The sequence below is a fragment of the Nelumbo lutea genome, chromosome 6, assembly GCF_056320005.1.
Source record: "Nelumbo lutea isolate HS-2025 chromosome 6, American lotus-T2T, whole genome shotgun sequence".
Taxonomy (NCBI): Eukaryota; Viridiplantae; Streptophyta; class Magnoliopsida; order Proteales; family Nelumbonaceae; genus Nelumbo; species Nelumbo lutea.
This window is the reverse complement of record NC_142689.1, coordinates 55,755,138-55,778,934: the sequence shown is the minus strand read 5'-3', so window position 1 is coordinate 55,778,934 and position 23,797 is coordinate 55,755,138. Positions and strand designations below refer to the sequence as shown.

At 41.5% G+C, this 23,797-nt stretch overlaps 1 protein-coding gene across 2 annotated transcripts in view; it reads right to left on the bottom strand.

The window, feature by feature from the left end:
• Positions 1–23,797, bottom strand: part of LOC148848970 (Tetrapyrrole (Corrin/Porphyrin) Methylase) — a 69,866-nt gene that overhangs the window by 11,453 nt on the left and 34,616 nt on the right. For both annotated transcript variants that reach the window (XM_088950989.1, XM_088950988.1), the window contains exons 6-7: positions 8,518–8,557; positions 8,324–8,415 (exon numbers count right to left, since the gene is read on the bottom strand). In XM_088950989.1, coding sequence (XP_088807115.1) covers positions 8,324–8,415; positions 8,518–8,557 — 132 coding nt within the window. The remainder of the gene's footprint in view (positions 1–8,323; positions 8,416–8,517; positions 8,558–23,797) is intronic.

Sequence of the window (23,797 nt, the reverse complement as noted above, 5' to 3'; positions counted from 1 at the left end):
GCTCGATGAATGTCTCTTCTTCCGCATCAGTCTATGTTGCGGATTGATCAGTTATCCTACAATCATCATTAGTTGATGTATTTGCATCCATCCTGCTTGTCATATGTTTGTGCATTAGATCCCTGAGTGTTTATCTACATATGAGACTTGAGACAAGTATACAAATATCTTGTTTTTCCTATCTGTTAGTTCAATCCTACTTGTTGAATCCTGGTGCAAATTCATTGGTGTTGAAGATGAGAAGGGTTTAATTATTTTAAATTTATCACAATTAAGATATTTAATAGAAATAGAGCATTACTATATATAGTAAAAGTGGCCTCGAATACAAATAGAGAAATGGTGGCATACAAATAAGAAATAATCACCAAGATTGCGGTTGCTAATGAAGATGTTTGGCAGAATCTTTACAAGGCCAGTGAATCACAAAATCCGACATGGTTTAAAAGTTGATTGATGCAAATACTGATTATACATAAACACATACAGACATACAACTAGGCAAAGAAATTTAGGACAAAGACATATCGAAACTAGAATGAATTAGAATACATATTTGAGGGGACACAAGCAGTTGGAAATAGGGATTACTTAACCAACATGAATCCAGATCATCTTACTGAGTCCCCACAACCGTCTAGTTCTATACTAGTAGTTGATCTCAATGACAGTGGAACCCCATTCACTAGAGAACCACTGACAACTCCCAACACCGCTGATCTTGACGAGGAGATCCCAGTGGAGACCACTGAACGTCACACAAGAGTTGGGGATCCTCCAAGCAACACGAAAAAGGGGAAAAGGTAGAACCTTCAGTGGATTGAGCGTGTCATTCATACTTGGGTGGAGACAAAGAAAAGACGAATGGAACAAGATGTAGAGATGTACGAAAGGGAAGTAGCAAGAGAAAAGGACAAAGATGAAAGGCTAAGGGAGATGAAAACAGAAAAGGAAATGAAAGAGATGGCAGAAATACAACAATACATGAGCATTCTTAATGACATGTATGACACATTGCATTTCCCATCCTACTATTACTTAAAGGTGACAGAACTCTTCTGTTAACAGGGGTATTATATGTACTGTTCACAGACTTAGTACCCGTAGGGGTATTTTTGTAATTTTGTAGACATATTGTTATGTACGGCCAGAATAGTATAAATGCAATGCTTCACTCGATTGAAGCCAAGTTTTGTTGAGGCCTTAACTCTGTAGCCTCTTCTTCTTCTTCTTCTTCTTCCTTCTTCCCTTCTTCTCCTTCTCCTCCTGCTCAACATGGTATCAGAGCAGGACTGTCTAGGCCTGGAAAACAACCAGCTGAGGTCTCTCTCCACTACTGCGTAGAAGCTATAGTCCTGGATGCTCGAAGACAAGGAGAGGAAGCATTCTCTAGTGCTGCGAATTGTCTCCACTGTCGAGTTGGGTTCTGCTACATGAAAGTTGTTTGTTCAACTTCCTAGCGCAAAAAAAAGGGTTTTGCTACTGACTGTTCAACTTCCAGCCTTAGGTGTTGGTAGCTGGTGTTGCTCGGGTAAGAAGTCTATGGAAATCCATCCCAGATGTTCGAAGGAAGGTTCTGACCTGAAGAGAAGTTTGAATCCATGATTGTTCTACCTATTCACAGTTCGGGTGACATAGGGACTGAATTTTTTTTTTCCTGTTTATGGCTCTCTTCTTGCATGACTGTTAATGTCCCAAAACCTATGTAGGGATTGTTCCCCTTCCTCCGATTGTATGTTGCTCTATTCAACTCTCCAAGGGACTGTGGTTGAACCCTAGACCCTAAGTGACTGTTCGACTGTCCTGGAAAGTGGATATCAGCCGATTAGGTGTGGTGCACCACCACTTGTATTGTTGTTTCTACCGAGTTGTTTTTTCTCTCTTGGTTGAGAAGCTGTATTGGAGTTGCAAAACTGTAGATCATTCAGACCTGGTTACACTGCAAGAGCAATTCGTATATTGTTTTGTGGACTCCTACACAGTGTAGGTCATACATCCTAGTACTGCAGCTGTAGTGTTTGTGTTTGGTTCTCTATGAAACTGAAAATCAGCAAGTGCCTAGTTGTGGACTGTAACAGCTCTGTAAGACAGTGTGCCTGTGTTTTGAGTACTTCTAAACCTAGAATCATGAATAAGGAAAGATTGTGGTGCACTAATTGTCAGAAGCCCCGGCACACCAAAGATACTTGTTGGGATCTCCATGGGAAACCAAAGTGGGCTCAGGATTTACCTAAGAAGCAAGGCTCAGATGTAATTAGAAGACCCGGGCAACAAGGTACCAAGAAACACCTCATGGCAAATATAGTTACTCGGGAGAATCAGCCCTCCACTTCTACTGTGCCTCAAACACCACATTGCCAACACAACTACTCTGGATCAGACCCAAGGGAGGATATTGTAAACTCCTTTCGTGACCATTTGGAGCTTTATGGTAGAGCAATTCGCCAGATGGATGCTCCTCCCACCACCTCTTTTGCATCCATATCAGGTAATCCTGCCACAACTTTCCATGCTGCCTCACAACCTTGACTCTCCATGGATCATCGATTCTGGAGCGTCAAAACACATGACTGGTATGTCCTCATACTTTCAAACTTATCACCCTCTTTCCGAAAGAGATGAAGTGAGACTAGCTAATGGATCATACACTTCCATAGCTGATCAAGGAACTCTCTCTCTTCCCCTCGGCCTTACTCTTTCTGATGTTCTTCATGTTCCAAAATTCCCTATGAATTTGTTCTCAGTCAGTAGTGTTACAAATTCCTTGAACTGTTCTGTGACTTTTTTCCCTACCTATTGTGTGATTCAGGATCTTGCCTCGGGGAGGACGATTGGTAGGGGACGTATGGTTGATGGACTCTACATGTTGGAGAATACGGCTGGCCTTCATGTTACAGAGTCTGAGTCAGTTCAAAAAGAGTAAAATGTATTTGTGGCACTATCGTCTAGGTCATTTGTCTTTTGAGACCTTGAAATTGGTTTTCCCAAAACTGTGTAAGTCAATGTCTGTTTCTAATCTTTCTTGTCAAACATGTCAGTTAAGCAAGCATTGTAGAACTCAATTTCCCCAAAGAAATAGCAAATCTGAGTTTCCTTTTCACATTGTGCATTCTGATGTGTGGGGCCCTGTTACTTTACCTTCTGAGAGTGGCTACAAGTACTTCATTACCTCCATTGATGATTATTCCAGATACACTTGGATATATCCAATGCGAACCCGTGAGGAAGTACCAAAAATTATCCAAGATTTTCAACAGATGGTCTTCACCCAATGTCAGACCGAGATTCAAATATTCCAGTCAGATAATGCAAAAGAGTTTTTTCATGGTGACCTCACGGAATTCTTTGCTTCACATGGCTCTCTTCATCGGAGCTCTTGTGCCTGTACGCCACAACAAAATGGTGTGGCTGAATGGAATAACCGACACCTCCTTGAAGTGGCATGGGTTTACTACTCCACATGAATGTTCCCAAACGATTTTGGCTTGAGGTTGTCCTTTGTTCTACATACCTCATTAATCGAATTCCCTCTCGTAGGTTAGAGTACAAAGCCCCACATCAGCTTCTCTTTCCTAAGGCCCCTCTTCTTTCTATCCCTCCTCGTGTTTTTGGTTGTCAGTGCTTTGTCCAAAACCTATCTCCCACCCGGGGGAAATTGGACTCTCGTGCTATCCCGTGTATATTTCTTGGCTACTCATTCTCTCAGAAAGGGTATCGTTGTTTTGATCCTGTTTCTCGGAGATTCTATGTCTCCATGGATGTTACCTTCTTTGAAGATGAGCCCTTCTTTCCTGTTTCTCCTAGGGGGAGTGTAGGCATGAGGAGAAACTGGTTCAGCTTCCTCCTTTTCCTAATCCTTCTCCTTCTCCCCCTTCTCTTCCTGATCCTCCACCTTTTCGTGTTTTTTCGCATCGTCATAAAGACCAACCAAGTTCAAGAGTTATGGAGAATCCAGAAGTTGTACCTCAAGTTCCATCAATCTCCTCGGGGGAAGATCATACTCTCTCAGGTAACTTGACTCCCAATGATAGTCCTGACCTCCCTGTTGCTAATGATCTTGACCTTCCTATTTCTCACAGGAAAGGTGTTAGGTTGTGCACCACAAAACATCCCATTTCCAACTTTGTCTCCTATGAGAACATCTCACCTTCATTTCGTGCCTTCCTTACTTCCATTGACAGTACCCATATTCCCAAGAATGTGGTAGAAGCTCTCTCAGTACCAAAATGGACAAATGCCATGAAGGAAGAAATCGATGCTCTTCATAAGAATGGCACGTGGGAACTTGTTGATCTCCCTAAGGGTAAGGTTCCAGTTGGATGTAAATGGATGTTCACTGTTAAGCATGGGGCTGATGGAACTGTGCATGGGTATAAAGCTCGTTTAGTGGCAAAGGGTTTTACTCAAGTATATGGAGTTGATTATGCAGAAACCTTTGCCCATGTTGCCAAAATGAACTCTATTAGAGTACTTTTCTCTCTTGCTGCCAATCTGAATTGTGGGATCTACATCAGCTCAACATCAAGAATGCCTTCTTGAATGGTGACCTTGAAGAGGAAGTTTATATGGCTCAACCCCCGGGTTTTTTGGCTCAAGGAAGTGCATAGAAAGTGTGCAAGTTAAAGAAGTCTTTATATGGGTTGAAGCAATCACTAAGAGCTTGGTTTAGCAGATTTCATACTGCAGTTCAGTAGAGGGGATACAAGCAATGTCAGTCAGATCACACACTGTTTGTAAAAAGGGTAGAAGCTAAAATGGCTGCCCTAATAGTATATGTGGATGACATAATTGTTACTGGTGACTGGGTGGATGAAATTCAAAGTTTGAAGGGCTTCCTTACCACTCAGTTCGAAGTGAAAAATCTAGGACCTACCAAATACTTCCTTGGAATTGAGGTTGCCCAATCAAAAAAAGGTATCTTCATCTCCCAAAGGAAATATGTCCTAAACTTGCTTAAGGACACTGGAAAGATTGGGATTAAACCAGCTGACTCTCCCATTGACCCCAACCATAAGTTAAGTGACAGCCAAGGTGAACCTCTTGAGGATGTGAAGCAATTTCAGAGGCTTGTAGGAAGATTGTTGTACCTCTCTATGACTCGTCCAGACATAGCATATGTTGTTGGTGTCCTCAGTCAGTTCATGCATGCACCTAGGTCCACCCATCTTGAAGCAGCAGAGAGAGTACTTCGGTATCTTAAGAAGTTCCTAGGTGCTGGTTTATTATTCCAGAAACATGGACACTTGAGGGTTGAAATTTACACAGATGCGGATTGGGCTGGATCTCAAAGTGACAGAAGGTCTACTAGTGATTACTACACCTTTGTAGGAGGGAACCTTGTTACTTGGAGGAGTAAGAAGCAAACCGTGGTAGCTAGATCCAATGCTGAAGCTGAGTACCGTGCAATGGCACACGGAGTAGCCGAAAGTATGTGGATAAAGAATCTATTGGGAGAGTTGGGTTTTCTAGTTGGTAAACCCATGACTCTACTATGTGACAACAAGACAGCTATCAGTATCGCTACCAACCCGGTACTACATGATAGAACAAAGCACATTGAAGTTGACAAGCATTTTATCAGAGAGAAAATCATCACAGGCGAAGTATGCACTCCATACATCAGCTCTGAAGACCAACTAGCAGACTTATTTACAAAAGGGCTAAACCATTCCAGACATCAAGGTCTCTGTGACAAGTTGGGCATGATTGATATCTATGCCCCAACTTGAGGGGGAGTGTTAACATGTGTATTATATGTACTGTTCACAGACTTAGTACCCGCAGGGGCATTTTTGTAATTCTATAGACATATTGTTATGTACGGCCATAATAGTATAAATGCAATGCTTCACTCGACTGAAGCTAAGTTTTGTTAAGGCCTTAACTTTGTAGTCTCTTCTTCTTCTTCTTCTTCTTCTTCTTCTTCTTCTTCTTCTTCTTCCCTTCTTCTTCTCCTTCTCCTGCTCAACATCTTCCAAGATGCAAAATGGAGGAAATCTTTCATGACAATGAGATCTGATCTTAGGGGACCTTGGCTTGTTGCTCTCATGTACATGAATAGACCATCGAGCTAGAATTGACATCTTCTATCACACACTGTTATTTTGGAACTAGTAGTTTGGTTTTCTCGACCTTTTGATATGCTTCCTATGTGACTTTTTTGGAACACTTGTATGGACCATGTTAGGCTTCGTTTTGGAATACATGATTGAACACTTGTATGAACACTTTTTTGGAGCAACTATATGTGAGAATGCTTACTCATGAATTTGATTTTGGGCAACTACGTATTGACCATGTTAGGTTTCTTTCTATTGCTTTATTTTCTGTTTCATTTTATGTTTCATTCTTGTTTATGGAAGCCATCATAGGGTAAATATTGTCTATAACAATGGAACATATTATCATGGCGACACGTTGGTGTAAGAGGCATGTGAACGATGATGATTCATCATCATCAGACGATGACATGATGGTGATGGGTGTTGTACCTTTGGTGTTGGATGCGTATAATATGCGAAAACCAAAGCGACCATGCAGGACATCAGCTCTAAGGGGACATACATACATATGGCATGAAATCCTAAATGATTTAGAGAATCCGGATAGATGCTGTGAGTCATTTAGGATGGAACGACATGTGTTCAAGAATTTTGCAAATCTACTTGGGCAAAGGGGACATCTGTAAGACACGAGGAATTCTATAACTCCCCCCTCAAGCTTCCAACCCTCCTCGACAAAATCTAGGACTAGAATTCTATAACTCCATTTAGCCATATTTCCACCAAACAACCAGCTTATATTTACTTTGGAGTCACCTTCAGCAACCAGTTTATCATACAAGCTTCCTTAAGTTGTTTTTGGATGACCTTTTGTCGGTGTCGTATGGACACAAACATGGCAGTCAGAACCCAATGCATGCCCAAGACTCTGACTTGGTAAATACAACAAAGCATGAACTCATGGAGATGTTTAAACTTTTCTAGTATATAGTATATACTATTTAAACAATTCACCTTGTACAATAGTTACTTGTTTATGTCAAATAAGCTAGGAGATAAGAAAGAAATGTTATATAGATGTCTCCCTCAAGGTCTCAACAGAATCTGACATGCGTCCAACACAGACATATCATCTATTTAGAAGACCTCTTGCAACACTGCCTTCTGTACACCCAGCCATCTGTACAGAGCCTTTCACAGTAAATTTCCCCTCGGTGTAATTCCTTTGTCCCTTTTCTCTATTGTCCTTGCTACTTGTCACACAGAAGTAAAGAAATTTAGAAGTAATGCACCATCATTCATGTATAATTGTAATCCACCACTTTGTCCACCACGGCAACAGGCAACCAGAATTGGTTGGCTTTGGTGTGGCTAAGGTTTAAATGCATGCATATCTTCTGAAAACTTTGAAAACTCAGTCCACACAATTGCTCCAACCTGGCACTTGGCTGAATTTTGTCAACCCAACTAGGGCTATAAGCGTACCGGTTTGTTTGAGTCCATATCCAAAATCCATCAAGAAAAAGGTGGGGTAGAAGCCCTGTTTCTCCATTGACATGCTGAAGTTTGCAACTCTAGAAGAGCAATGCACTTCTTTTTATCCTGTTTAAGTTTTTGTGTCATTACATGCTTAGTTAATTGATAATTTGTGTTTCTTAATGATGTTCACATGCTGTTTGGTTTGTTAGTATTTATGAAATTAGGATTTTTGTGGTTATGCTTTCTAGTTCATTTTTATTATACTTTCTACATTAAACAAGAAAAATGTGAGAATGTAAAATGGGCTATTTCCTGTATACTATAGGCCTTATTTGTCAATAGGCACCTAGGCATTAATGTTAGATGCAAACTATGCATCAACTCAAGGCAAGACTCAGGACATAAGCATCAAATGCCTTTTGGAACACTGATTCATATTGCCAACTCCTACCTCTGAGGATTGTTTCAAACAGCCTGTCTGGAGCATAATGCCTGCCCCACTCCCAAGGGATTCCTGATGACACTGTAAGTTCTGGATAACTCTCCACTCTTAGCATCCCTCACCATCACTTTCCATTCTGAGGAATGCTCTTAGTTGTTCCCATTCTTTATTTGTTTATCTTCCACCTCTAACAATATTTATCAAAAAAAAAATACATTCTTAATTAACAAGTTGTCATGACAATAAGGTCCAAGAGTGAACCCAGAGAATTACCAAAAATAATCTAGATTTTGTCCGAGCATGCTAAGAAACAAGACAAAAAAGGACAAATCCATTAATTTGAGATATTTAAAAGGACAAGGCATAAAAATGATGAAAATTGAAAGTTGATGAATCTTACCAGATTCTCCATACTTTTGTTCGACTTCCAAGAGCTGTTCAATGGCAATGTTAATTGTCATATACCTTGGTGGTTCATATTGCTTCCTACCTCTGGAAATAACCAAGGGTACATTGAGCACACAAAAAATTACTCCACAGCATTATGAACCAAATGCCTATAAACAAGAAGGAACTAGATTGATTAGTTTCTACCTGCACAAAGATTCCAGTGATGGTTCCTTTACACGAATATCTGCAAGCATAAGATACTTTAGCAAAGGTTTCAAATAAAAGGAAACTAAAATCAAAAGCAGTTTCCAGGTTTCTTGATAAAAGACCAAAAGCAATACTTTCTTCCCAATAAATACAAGGAAATCTTGTTCATCCTAAGTCCTTACTACCTTGACAAATGAACCATTTATGACCAGATTTTCGCAGTTCGACCAGCAGCCAACCTCGGGATAGAAAATAGACAAAGAGCAAATCGGATCCTAAATATGCATGTACACTGGAATTTACTTTTCAAGCTACTTTTCTGAAAGAAATTAGGTCACTGAATATTGTTTAAAAAAATTAGTTCACTGAAAGGTTAAGGTGGCCAGTTAAAAGTTACAAGCAATAGCTTGTCAAGAATTGGCCTACTAATTGAATGTTTAATCCATGTAGAAGCAGGCTGAATATATGATATAACTCAAAGATTCGAATTTTGTTTCTTAGAAAGAATGTAAATCCCAGCTGTTTCCCTAAAGAAACTATATATTATTGAACAGGTTATCCATTTCAGTTGTCTGACACAGGTAAACACCAGACAGTTTCCACGTGTTGAGTATTAGGTTAATGTTGACATGTCTTCTTATTTAGCTATATAATGTACATAGAGAAAAAAACATTTCTATGCACTTTATAGTGTCAACCACTAAACTTGTTCTTCTTTTAAACCTTTTTTTGATATTACGTGCTACACATTAAAGGGGGATTAAGGTGTGGGAACATAGCAGGGTGCACATGAGGTCCATTAACCTTCCCACGGTGGTGTGGCCATTAGTCCCTAAGTGGAGTAAATCTCACTAAAGACGATTGGCAGCAATAAAGGTATTGTAAGTTTGTAACATTAGGTACTGTAACAGTGAAAATACCAACCTTCAACCTACAAAGATGATGACCTTGAACCTTTATCCTAGCAGGAGGTGAAAGGGTTTCGGGGGCTCTATGGCTCTAACAAGCTCAACAAGAGTGAACAAGAAACACAAAGGTGGAAACGCCCAAAGAAAAGTTCTTTCAATCAAAGATGAACATTACAAATATCTGAGCAGATTTTATAGAAGCTACATTGAGGAAATTTTAACTTTGGCACCAAAGACAATAATACAAAGCAACGTTTTAAAATGCGGAGGCATGACGCGAGGCATTCCACTACCTAGAGGCGTGAGGCATAGTTCAGAATGCAAGAGGCGTAAGCCTCTCAAACACAAGGAGGCGTAAGCCTCCTTAAGAGGAGGGGGTTAGGTGGAGGATGAACTCTTTTTTTCTTCTCTTTCTTTCTCTTTCCCTTCCCTTTCTTTTCTTTTCCTTTCCTTTCCTTTTTTTTTCTTTTTTCTTTTTTTCTGTCTTTTTATATCAGATGCGCATGAAGCGCATGAGGCATACACCTCTAGCACGCCTCATGAAAAAAGCACAAGAGGCATACGCCTCAGGGCGTTTTGGTAGCGCCTCACCTGGAGGTGTGCCTCCAGGCGTACGCCTCCCATGCCTTTTAAAACACTGATACAAAGTTGGCTAAACAACAAAACAAAAAAAGACTACATGCAAAAAGGTGAAAGGCTAAAAGTGGTAATCAGTGATGGCAGGTGTTTGTCAACCTTTGCTCGAAAATGATTGGTTGACGGACGGGTTTTGTGGTGGTGATAACAGACCGGGTCAGCGAGAGTTGTAGGGTGGGAAATCTGCAAGGTGGGTTGGTGGAGAAACCTTGTAGCTTGGTCTCAAGGGCTTCAGAGATTGCAGAGTCCGGGGCCTTGTGAGGCAGGTTGGTAGAACCTCGAAACGAGGCTCTCATAGAGGGGCCTTGTGGGCTCCAAAACCTCACTATCTCTACAACCTCGTGAGGCCGTTATGCTTGAGCAAGCCGAGGTTTTGGTCTCGTCGATTTCTGCGGTCTCACAGCATCATGGGATGTGAGTGTTCCAGCCTCATCTCTTCTTGCCATGTGTAGCTATGGCTCGTTCCCTTGGATCTCATGGGTTGATGTCTTGCCTGATCTGTTCTCAGCCTCGTGGGATGCATCCTCCTCCTCAGGTAGACCATAGACAGAAGCTCGACCTCAAGGTTGAGATCTCACAGGAATCATTCTCACCATGGTAAGGGTAGAGATGCTTCGCATTGAACACATTGGAAGTCTAAAAACAGAGATGAAGTTCAACACAATAAGCATATCATTGATTTTCTCAATGATGTGGCAGGGTTTGAGTTTCCCATTCTGCAGCTTGTGAGGTTCATTGGCTGTGAAACATTCAGGGGTTAGAACAACCCAAACTAAGTCACCTTCTGCAAAGGTTAGCTTTCTCCTATGTTGATCTTTCTGAGTTTTGTAGTTGGCATTGGACTCTAGCACAAATCTATGTCTTGTGAGCATATCATCTATCTTAGCAATGGCTCTCACTAGGATTAGAAGTTCGGTCAGTTCCAAGGGACCCACGGGATTGAACCCATAGATGGTTTGATAGGGGCTTATATGGGTGTTGTGGTGGGGGCTCTTGTTGTAGTAAAGCTCTGCTAAGGGTATTGATGTTAGAACCCAGAGAGCCAAGATAATAAGCTAAAGGTATATTCTAGAGGGAAGAGGAAGAAACCAACTCAGCCACAAGGACAACTAAGCACAACTAATTTAGAATCAAGATTCAGTTAAGTGTAACAGATCAAGAAGCCAAGTGGCAAACGATTATGGCTGGTTGTAATAATCTGCCACATGACCATTACAAGTCAATGAACAATATAAAAGGAAGCTCTATAACCTGAGAAGGAATATATGAGATGTTGGATTGAAGTGTTTTATTTCGGTTGTTAGATTGCTGTCAGCCTAGAATGCTATCAGCATGTTCTTTTCTTTTATTTGAGTTTTACTTTTAGGGTGGGCCACCAGGGACCTACTTGTAATTTCATTTTTTTATTTGTTACATCATATTATTATAAAACAGAAGCTGGGCGCTGCCAACCTAACTTTTTGACTCTCACACATCTTTCTTCCCCTTCTCTTCTCTCTTCTCTCCTCTCTCTTCCCTCTCTCTATTCTTGTGAGAAAACATGGTATCAGAGCGCAAATCTGGGCAATAGGAGTCGTTTTTTTTCTTCTGAATCATATCCATTCAACCCAGATTTCTGATTTCCTGAACAGTAAGGACAAGAAACCCTAATCGTCTGATCAGAACTACTTGTCGTTTTTTTTTTTCTGGGTTCTTCCTTGGTTGTAGTACCAAGGTAAACCCCCTAGTAGGAGGAGGTCGATGCTGTGAAGCTTCTTTTCTCCTTTTGGCTGATGCTGTGAACGCTTATCTCTGGTTTTGCATCTTCCTACAGGTGCTGTACAGGGGTGTGTGATCCCCTTCATAACAGGTATGTGCTATGATTGATTGGTGTGTGAAGTGTGTAGTCCAATCGTGACTATTTTTCAATTTTCCTGGACTGGTAGTAGATTGCAGCAGTGTTCTTATATATTCTTGACAGTATGGCCGGCCAGAAATAAGAGGAAGAGAAGAGAAGAGAAGAGAAGAGAGGAGAGAAGAAAGAAGGGTTTTGCAATGTAACAGTACTGGCGGCGCCAGCCTTTATTTTAATATATATAGGGCGGCAGAAATAACAAGGGAAAGGACCCTTGTGCCCCTGAGTACAATAACAGGCATAACATAAAGAAAAAACGAAATAAAAAACACTTTAATTAGCCAAACAGACCCTAACATCAGCAACTAAATTATTTTAACACTCCCTCTCAAGTTGGAGCATAAATGTCAATCATGCCCAACTTGTCACACAAATCTTTGTGCCGCACATGATGAAGACCTTTAGTGAAGATATCTGCAAATTGTTCTTCTGAGCTAACATATGGTGTACACACTTCTCCACTTTCAAGTTTCTCTAATAAAATGCTTGTCCATTTCAATGTGTTTCGTCCTATCATGCAGAACTGGATTAGCAGCAATATTGATGGCAGCTTTATTGTCACAATAGAGTGACATAGGATTGCTCACTGCGAAACCCAGTTCACCTAACAGATTTCTTATCCACATGATTTCCGCAACCCCATGAGCCATCGCTCTATACTCTGCTTCAGCACTGGATCTAACCACCACACTTTGTTTTTTGCTTCTCCATGTGACAAGGTTTCCTCCTACAAAGGCACAATATCCACTAGTAGACTTTCGGTCATTGACTGCTCCTGCCCAATCTAGATCAGTATATACTTCCACTTTTAAGTAATTGTGTTTCTGGAACAACAAACCAGCTCCAGGAAACTTCTTGAGATATCTCAAGATCCTCTCTACAGCCTCAAAGTGAGTTGTCCTAGGGTTGTGCATGAATTGACTAAGGACACCCACTGCATAGGCAATATCAACCCTGGTCATAGACAAATACAGAAGTCTCCCCACGAGTCTTCGGAACATCTTTACATCTTTCAAAAACTCTCCCTGACTGTCTCCCAGATGGTGATTAGGTTCAATAGGTGAATCAAATGGTTTTACCCCCAACTTGCCTGTATAGTAAGGGGCCTAGATCCTTCACCTCAAATTTAGTGGCTAAGAATTTTTTCAGTCTCCGGATTTCAGCCTCCCAATCTCCTGTGATCACTATCCACATACACAATAAGAGTTGCAATTTTACCTTCACCTCTTTTCACAAATAGAGTATGATCTAACTTGCATTGTTTGAACCCCATCTGTTGAATTGCTAAATGAAATTTATTGAACCAAGCCCGAGGCGATTGTTTCAACCCATATAGAGATTTTTTTAACCTGCACACATTTTGTTCACTACCTTTGGCACAGAACCCTGGGGGTTGGGTCATGTACACTTCCTTCCAAGTCACCATTCAAGAAAGCATTTTTGATGTCCAATTGGTGAAGATCCCAATCAAGATTTGTTGCCAAGGAAAGAAGAATCCTGATAGAGTTCATCTTGGCTACTGGAGCAAAAGTCTCTACATAGTCCACTCCATATACCTGTGTAAAGCCTCTTGCTACCAGTCTATCCTTGTACCTTTCAACAGTTCCATCAGCCTTGTGTTTCACTGTGAACACCCACTTGCACCCCACTGGTTCCTTCCCTTCAGGAAGGTCTATCAACTCCAAAGTGTCATTTTTGTGTAAAGCATCAATTTCTTCCTACATTGCATCTATCCATTCAGGTTTAGACAAAGCTTCTGCCACAGTCTTAGGAACGGGGACACTATCCACAGAAGAGAGAAAGGCACAGTATGAAGCAAAACATGCTCATAGGACACAAAATTAGAGATAGGATGATTAGTGGTACAAGACCTAACACCCTTCCTCTTAGCAATAGGAATATTAAGATCATTAGTGACAGGTGAATCAACATTTAAAGGAACAAATATATTAATGGGAGCAAGTGTACCTAGCTGATGAGACGGATCTGCCTCGGGTGAATCCGATGATGTTGGTTGCATAGTGTCAGGCTCCACGGCTCTTGAACTCTACTGGCTCTTATGGTGACGATGAAAAACCCGGAATGGAGGAGGATCGGGTAAAGGAGGTAGTTGAATTTGAGTTGTCGCCTGTTTCTCCTCAACCCTACTCTCCCCCTGAGGAGAAACCGAGAAAAAAGGTTGATTCTCAAAGAATGAGACATCAATGGAAACATAGCACTTGCGAGCAATGGGATCATAGCAGCGATACCCCTTTTGAGATAAAGGGTAACCAAGAAAAACACAAGGAATAGCCCGAGGATCAAGCTTACCACGAGTAGGAGACAGGTTATGGACAAAACAACGACACCCAAAAACACGCATCGGAATGGTGGACAGCGCGGCTGTAGGGAACAAGAGCTGATGTGGGGCCTTATACTCTAGTAGCCGAGAGGGCATGAGATTGATGATATATGTCGCACACAAGACTGCATCCATCCAAAACTGTTTCGGCACATTCATATGAATCAACAAGCCACGAGCGACTTCGAGAATGTGACAGTTCTTCCGTTCAGCCACACCATTTTATTGGGGTGTCCTGGCACAAGAGCTTCGCTGAAGTGACCCACTCGAAGCAAAAAACTTCGTGAGATCACTATGGAAATATTCCTTCGCATTGTCTGACTGGAAGATATGGATTTCTGTTTGGAACTGAGTGAACACCATGCGTTGAAAATCTTTCACAATTTGTGGCACTTCATCTCAATATCGCATAGGGTAAACCCAAGTGTATCTAGAATAATCATCAATCAAGGTAATGAAGTACTTATAGCCATCCGCAGTAGGTAGAGTAATAGGGCCCCAAACATTAGAATAAACAATATGAAATGGAAATTCAAATCTTTTATTTCGTAAAGGAAAAGAACTTCTACAATGCTTACTCAACTGACAAGTTTGACACTGTAACCAACTCACTGACAAGGACTCAAACAACTTTGGAAACATAACTTTTAACGACTCAAAAGAAAGATGACCTAAACGACTAAGCCATAAATAGGCTTAACTCTCACTTGCCGAACTCATGGACTCTATCGCCACTAGACCAGTATTATTCTTCAACACGTAGAGACCATCCACCATGCTTCCTCTACCAATCATCTTCCCCGATGTCAAATCCTGAAACACACATGAAGACGGAAAAAAAGTGATTGAGTAGTGCAAGGAGTGAGTCAGACTACTAATAGACAGCAAATTAATAGGTAATTTCGGAACATGCAGTACATTAGGAAGAGTAAGGCCAAGTGGGAGAGGTATGGTGCCTCGGCTAGCTATGGTAGAAAAAGAACCATCAGCCAGTCTTACCTTATCTCTCCTAGAGAAAATGTTATATGTCTGAAACAAATTTGACTTACCGGTCATGTGATTTGAGGCTCCGGAGTCAATAATCCAAGGAGAATCAGTAGTATGAGATGACACATGGAAGGCTGTGGCATTACCTAACGTAGACGCAAACGAGGTAGAGGGAGTAGGACCAAAATCCATCTGGCGGAGCGTCCTACCATACAATTCCAAATGTTCACGGAAGGAGTTGATAATATCTTCCTTAGGGTCAGAACTGGGATGCCTCTCCTGAGTTACCAAAGGACTAGTCTCTGTCGATGCTATATTAGCTGAGTTATACCTTTTTTGATTCTGTTGGTCTGGTTTCTTGCCCTGATTAGGTGCTGACTTCTTACCCAAATCCTGTGCCCATTTAGGTTTTCCATGGAGATCCCAACATGTATCTTTCGTGTGTCGTGTCTTCTGGCAGTGAGTGCACCAAAGCTTGCGCTTATCATCTGATTTTTTTTTTAGTGTCACCCTTTTTAAAACCACCTCCGACATTTGTATCTGAATTTCCCCGGACAGCTAGGGCAACTGACTCCCCTTCTACACCATTCATTACACTTCTGCTTTTTTTCTGACTGCACCAAGGCATACACCTCCTGAACTGATGGCAAGTCTTTACTACCCAATATCTGCACCCTGATGGACTCGTACAAAGGATTCAGCCCTAGGAAGAAGGCAAACACTTGTTGCTGAGATACAAGTGACTTATAGGCCTTTGCATCTTCATCACACTTCCGATTCACATTCTGATAGTGATCAAGTTCTTTCCATATTGATGTCAAATTAGAATAGTACATCGAGAGACTCCTCTCCCCCTACTTGCAAGTAGAAGATTCAGCTTGCAGTTGATATATCTTGGCATAGTGTCTCTGCTCTGAATAGGTGGACTTCGCTTGTTCCCATATCTCACAAGCAGTTTCAACCCACATAAAAGTCTTCCTTACTTGTGGCAGCATTGAAACCAAGAGCCGAGACATCACCATACTGTTCTCTTGGTTCCACCTATCATGCTCAGCACTTCCATACTTCGGTTCCTTCACTCTCCCATTGATGTATCCTATTTTCCCCCTAGCAGTGATGTAGAGTTTTATTCCCCTATACCACTCAAGGTAATTCAAACCATAAAAGGGAATAACAGCTATGGGAAAGCTCATATCCATTCCCCCACTCACTCCATTGTGGCTCCCTGAAATCTCTGAAGTAGCAGAATTCTCAGTCGACATGGTCAAACAGATAATCAGTCCCAAACACCGGACTTAGGACCCCTCCTTACTCCACAAAACAATGCTCCACTCAGTCCATACCCACACACTTGGGTTTAACAACAAGGTTGAGCACAAGCAGTACCAAATTCCGGACAAAACAGAGGTAGTATTCGGCAAATTTCAGACCTGTATAGTTTTAACAGTCCCAACCTACCAGAATTCCAGAATGTCTAACAACCACTAATCAGCAGGAGAAATCCTTCTTACTTATAGTCAAATCAAATCATTGAGAAGACCGGTATCCTTGACCTACAGTTGTCTTAACACATGAACAGGATCACACGATCCAAAAAAACAGGGGGTATATAGATTCGACAGCATTCACCTGCCCAAACTCATAGGGTTTTCACTCGGCACATGACCAAGGAGGGTAAAGAAGAGAAAACGGGGAGAACCGTACCAGTTGTAGAGCTGTTTTTTCAGTCCATAATTAGATTTCTGTTCCGCCCAGGTTCAACTAGCCTGTTCAATCTTTCTCTCAGTAAGGTTGTTCGATCGCTCTCTTTAATCAGTATTCCCGCTCTGATACCATCTTGACAGTATGGCCAGCCAGAAATAAGAGGAAGAGAAGGGAAGAGAAGAGAAGAGAAGAGAAGAGAGGAGAGAAGAAAGAAGGGTTTTGTAGTGTAACAGTACTGGCGGCGCCAACCTTTATTTTAATATATATAGGGCGGCATAAATAACAAGGGAAAAGACCCTTGTGCCCCTGAGTACAATAACAGACATAACAAAAAGAAAAAACGAAATAAAAAATACTTTAATTAGCCAAACAGACCCTAGCATCAGCAACTAAATTATTTTAACATATATGAACTGGTTTTGGATTGTTTACTTGCTGCCAGTAGACCTCAGCAGAGTGCACTTTATTTCAGAAGTAATTTATGGGGTTTTGTACCCTGTGTGACTGGGAGGTAGTACTTGTGTGAGGACTAGTCATGTACACCTGCAGCCTTTGGTTTTGACTTGTAGACCTACTTTTGCCAATGACGAATGATGATTTTACCTCATATGGGGTTACATCAACCCGTAGTACAGCTGGTGTGGGGACTGAGAGTATGATGCTTCCTATGCCAATTACTCCTTTAAACAACATGAATTACCTGGAGTGGGCTAAAGGTGTAAAACTTTATGTAATAGCAAGGGGAAAAGCTGGTTACATAAATGGAAGAGTGAAAGAACTCAAGAGTAGGATTGTTGAACATGATCGGTGGGACCAAGAAAACAGTATGGTGATGTCCTGGCTTCTTGTAGACATGGAATCTGATGTGAAGAACTTATGTGGGCAGACACTGCAAGTGAGATAATGGGAACAAGCCAAAACCACCTATTCTGAGCAAAGGCACGACGCCAAGATCTACTAGTTATAAGCTGAATCCTCAACCTGTAAACAGGGGAATCGAAGCTTGTCAGCCTATCATTCAACCCTTACCTCAGTATTGAAGGAATTGGACCACTATCAAGCTATAGAATGGAAACATGATGATGCTAGAGCCTATAAGAAGTTGGTTTCTCAGCAATGGGTTTTTGCCTTCTTGTTGGGACTAAACCCTATATATGAACCACTTAGAGTTCAGATCTTAGGAAGTAAAGAGTTGCCTTCAATCCGAGAGGTAGCATTAGCTGCAGTGGGTGGTAATAGTATGGGAAAGAAAAATGACTCTAGGAAAGTTGATGATAAGGACAAGTTATTCTGTACCACTGCCGGCGTTCAAGACATGCACGTGACACATGTAGGAAGATCAATGGGAGGCCAAAGTGGGCTATAAAAAACCAAGAACAGGGTAAGGCACAAGGTCAGAAGAAGCCTAATATAGCACACAATGCAACAAATGTGGCAACCCAAGAAACTCCGTCTGTTGGGGTGTCAGCAGATACTACTTGGGAATACTTCACTGGTTCTAACTGAAAGAAGGGTAGGATCCATCTAATGGACGCCATAAAGGTTGCGGAATGGGTGGGCGAATTTCAAAAATTTCCTACATTCTCCCAACTGGGAATCATATTCCCAAAGTTTAGAATACAATATTCAAGGATCCTACTTGAACCATAATCAAACCAGATCTGTACTAAAAGATAAACGGGAGGAATATACCTGATCCGGAGAAGCAGTATCTCCCAAAGTTGGTGTTCACGCCCAAAGAATGCTCCAAGATCCGTTCCTGCTGAAGATGACACAGCTGTGGATGGAACAGAACCAGCAGGGTGCGTCCTACACACTGGATCCTTCACAAGAATCCTCTGGAAGTACTAAACACTGAATCCTTTTCAGTCTTTCTTGCAAGACTGATGTCAAGAACAGATTTCTTGACTTTCATTTCTGCAAAGATCTAATGTTGCAATGGCAGATGGCGGCGGCAGGAGGAGATCTCCAAAATGAAAAAGGCTGAACTGCTTTTTCTGTTTTTTCTAGAGAGTATCAATGAATTCTGATCTGAATTCGCAGGAGATATCCTATACCTCTTCAAAGTGGTTCGAAATCTCCTCCTTTCTTCTTGATTAAGAAACCTCCTTTTTAGGAGTTATCCCAATCCAAATCAGTATTTGGATAGGGGATAATCTTAATCCTTTCTGCAGATAGAGTTAACTTACTCCTGATCTTATCAGGAGGTTACCAGATTCAAATCTAATTTGAATTTGGTCTCTAAGAGTGGATAAGGCTAAAGGCCCAATCCTTTTACTAACTTTAATCTCAAATTCGCCCCATGGATGGGTGATCATATCAGCCCACCTCGAAATGGGCTTTTGGCCCATTAAGTGTTCAGTGTCTAATTACTTTCCAATCTGCTACCCAGTTGGGCTTCTTTGTATGGTGTGGGACCCAAGCATTGATCTACACACCAGCCACATGGGTTCGGCCCAGTCTCTAAAACAAGGCCCAGCCGAATTCACTGAAAAACTCAATGAACCCCTTGAGTCCATCATATGGACCCTATGGGCCCAACACTTACATTAAGTGGTCCCTGGGCCAAGCCATCTTATAAAAACCCAGGGACTGTGGGCAGGTGCAAGATTAGCCCATCAGGTATTATCCTCAATGGTCTTACACTTAACCTCTCAGCCCTTAATGATCAAGCACTGCCCGACAAGAGAGGACCTCTCCCTCGGCTGCAAGGAACAGTGCCGCACTCTCCTCTCACATGGATCCCGGGAATTAAAACCATTTGCAAACAATTCGAAACCGTACATATATATATAAATATATTAATTTTGCAAAACAAAATTCCAACGATTGAAATCAACTGCCGGCAGTTTGGTTTCCATCAGAGAGAGTGCATTCCCGATCATTACCCTTTGTCCAACAAAGTGGCTGATTCTGTCACTATGATCACCCACTCAGATGAATTCTCAAACTGCCCCAACATACCCAGGTTTTGATCCCCGCTAAGGATCTCACTGATTGGCATATCAAAGGCAGCCTGATCCAACACCTAGTGAAATGTCATAATCGAGTCTAGGGGTCAGGTGTAACTTTCCAGTTTTGCCCATCTATCTCCAAGGTCCAGGGCAATACTGGAAATCTGGTCCGGTTCAAGGATTCAAGTAATCCCATACTGCATGTGCCTCGGGTCTTACCCTGATGGCTGAGACAGGCCATCCCAACACTTGGTGGCACACCAGTATCAGCCTTGGCAGGATAAATCTCCCCAGACTTATCCAACGGCTGTGAACATTTAAAACTAACATGAGTCTCTATAAATATCCAGTTTTAGGGTTTTACACAGAATTAAACCAAACAACATGAATCAAACATGCACTTTATTTATTTCCACTAAATAACAAAAGTACATCAAATCAGATTGAAGCTAAGGGCATACAAAACTGTCTAACACTAACCCCAAGGAAGATATCATGAACTCCCTCCGTAATCATTTGGAATCATATGGTAGGGCCTTGCGCTAGATGGACAGTTTAGCTACCGGTAACCCTTCTACTTCATTTACATCTACATCAGGTAATGCAGCCTCTGCCTTTCATGTCTCCACTACCACCAACTCCCCTGGATCATTGACTCAGAGGCATCTAATCACATGACCTAAGCCAAACCTATTCCAGTCTTATAACCTTTTGTCAGGAAGGGATAAGGTTAGACTTGCAGATGGATCATTCTCCTCCATTACAGGCCAAGGATCAATATCCCTCCCTCATGGACTTAACCTAAATAATGTTTTGCATGTTCCTCAACTTCCCATCAATCTTCTTTCTGCTAGTAGCATCACACACTCATTAAACTGAAGTGTGACCTTTTTTTCCGGATTCATGTGTTTTCCAGGGTCTAACTTCTAAGAGGACAATTGGTAGAGGAAGCTTACTGGATGGTCTCTACAATCTCAACAACAAGGTTGGTTTCTCGGTGTCATCCTTAGAGTCGCATAGTTAGTCAAATTATTTTGTGGCATAATCGATTAGGTCATGAATCTTTTGAAATAGTGAAGTCTTTGTTTTCTTTTTTATTTAAGTCATGTTAAGTGTTAGATTTCCATTGTCAAATGTGTCAGTTGAGTACGCAATGTAGAATAATATTTCATTCAAGTAATAAAAGATCTAGTTTTTCTTTCCATATTGTGTATTCTAATGTTTGGGGGCCTACTACAATAACTCTAGAGGGCGGGTATAAATTATCACATTGATTGGTGATTTTTCCCATTATACATGGGTATTTCCCATGCGTAGAAGAGACGAAATCCCAAAGATTGTGAAAGATTTCCAGAGGATGGTGTTTACACAGTTTCATGTTGAAATTCAAATCTTTCAATCAGACAATGCGAAGGAATATTTTCTTGGTGAGCTCAATGAGTTTTATGCTTCTCATGGATCCATCAATAGGAGAACACCGCAACAAAACGGTGTTGTAGAAAGAAAGAACAAATACCTTGAGGTAGCTCGAGGGACGATGCTACATATGAATGTTCCCAAATATTTTTGGATTGAGGTTGTACTTGTTGCTGCTTATGTCATAAACCACATGCCCTCGAAAGTATTAAACTAAAAGGTGTTAGACAGTTTTCTATGCCCTTAGCTCCAATCAAAATGTACTTTATGAGTTTATTGTAAATGAATAAAAGTACATATTTGATTCATGTTCCCTTGGTATGTTTCTGTGTAATACCCTTAAACTGGACACTTAATGAGACTCGTGTTAGTTTAGAATGTTCACAGCCAGTGGATCGGTCTAGGGAGACTTATCCTGACAAGGCTGACACTATGGTGCCACCAAGTCGGTTGGGGTGGCTTGTCTCAGCTACCGGGGTGAGACCCTAGGCACATACAATGTGGGATTAATTGAATCTTTGAACTGGACCAGATTTCCAGTATTGCCCTGGACCTTGGAGATTGATGGGCAAAACTGGAAAGTTACACCCGACCCCTAGACTCGATTATGATACTGCACTAGGTGTCGGATTAGACTGTCTTTGATGTACCAATCAATGAGATCCTTAGCGGGGGTCAAAACCTGGGTATGTTGGGACAGTCTGAGAATTCATCTGAGTGGATGATCATAGTGACAGGATCAGCCCCTTTGTCGGACAAAGGTAATGATCGGGGATGCACTCTCACTGATGGAAACCAAGACTGCCGGCAACCGATTTCAATTGTTGAGATTTGTTTTGCAAAATATATTTTATATGAGATATAAAAGTATATAAATTATGGTTTCGAAATGATTTGCAAAAGGTTTTAATTCCCGGGATCCATACTTGAGAGAGTGCAACACTGTTCCTTGCAGCCGAGGGAGAGGTCCTCTCTTGTCGGGCAGTGTATGATCATTATGGGCTGAGAGGTTAAGTATAAGACCATTGAGGATAATACCTGATGGGCTAATCTTGCATCTGCCCACAGTCCCTGGGTGTTACAAGGTGGCTTGGCCCAGGGACCACTTAGGTAAGTGTTGGGCCCATAGAGCCCATCTAATGGGTTTCAGGGGGTGCACTGTCCATAACAGTGTATTCGGCCAGGCCTTGTAACAAAGGCCGGGCTGAACCCATGTGGCTGATGTGTAGATCAATGTTTGGGTCCCACGCCATACAAGGAAGCCCAACTAGGCAGCAGTTTGGAAGGCTTAATGAATACATAACCCTAAATGGGCCTTAAGCCCATTTCGAACTGGGCTAATTTGATTAGTCTTTAAGGGGCGAATTCTTAGATAAGATCAGCTGATAGGATTGAGCCCACACCCTATCCACTCAGAGAGTCCAAGATCTAAATGAGATTTAGATTTGGAAACTTCCTAACTAGATTAGGAACTGGCTGATCTAATCTACAGATAAGATAAGGATTATCCCTTATCTTAAAGGGACTTCTAATCCATATATGATTTGGGTTAGCAACTCCTAATGGGATTAGGAATTGATCCCTTTAAGTCTATAAAAGGAAGAGGGGGCGGCAGCCTTTAGACACAACATCCAATAGACTTGTTAGAGTTGGCCGAATAAGGGTAGATTAGTCATCTCACCTTGGTTAAGTTATGAGCTTATGTGGCAGTCTTATTAGAGGTTCTCTGTCCCATACTTAAGTAGGGGCAGTTTAGTCCTTGTACATTTAATTAGAAGCCTAATCACTATTAAGAGGTCGACTGATAGGGTTTAGCTATCAAGTTCGATAGTTCTTTCATCTTCTTCTTCTTCTTCTCTTCTCTTTCCTCTTCTCCTTACTGGTTCGGACTACTGTAGATACAGTAGCTACAGTAGCTACAGTGAAAACATGGTATTAGAGCGTGACAACTTCAGTTCGTGACCTGTTTCAGTTTGTGACAACTTCAGTTCGTGCTTCAGTTCTCTCCTTTTCTTCTCTGGGCTGTCAATGGAGAAAAGTGATTCGTCCCAGGCCTGAAACATCACAGTTTTTTTCTGGTGCACAGAACCTTCTTTCCTAAGAAAACAACTTCAGCAGTGAATGGTTGGCTGAAGCTCTCAAACGAAGGTTGGTTATCTCTCCTCTGTGTGCTATTGGTATTTCTGGGTTGAAAATCTTCAAGAACTTGAGAGGACTGATCAGAACCTAGAAAACTAAGTTGGTTGTTGCCCTGGTTCTTGGAAAAATTCCAAGAACAGGCTGTGTTTACAGTGACCAAATGGTGTAAGGGCTGCTATTGTAGATGGCCGAATGGTGCAAGGTGTAATGCAATGGTACTAGTTGAGTTTTTTTTTTTTTGTTGGTTTTGTGGTGCCCTCTTAAAAGCGTTAAAACAGGTCTGTATTGTGTGTGACAG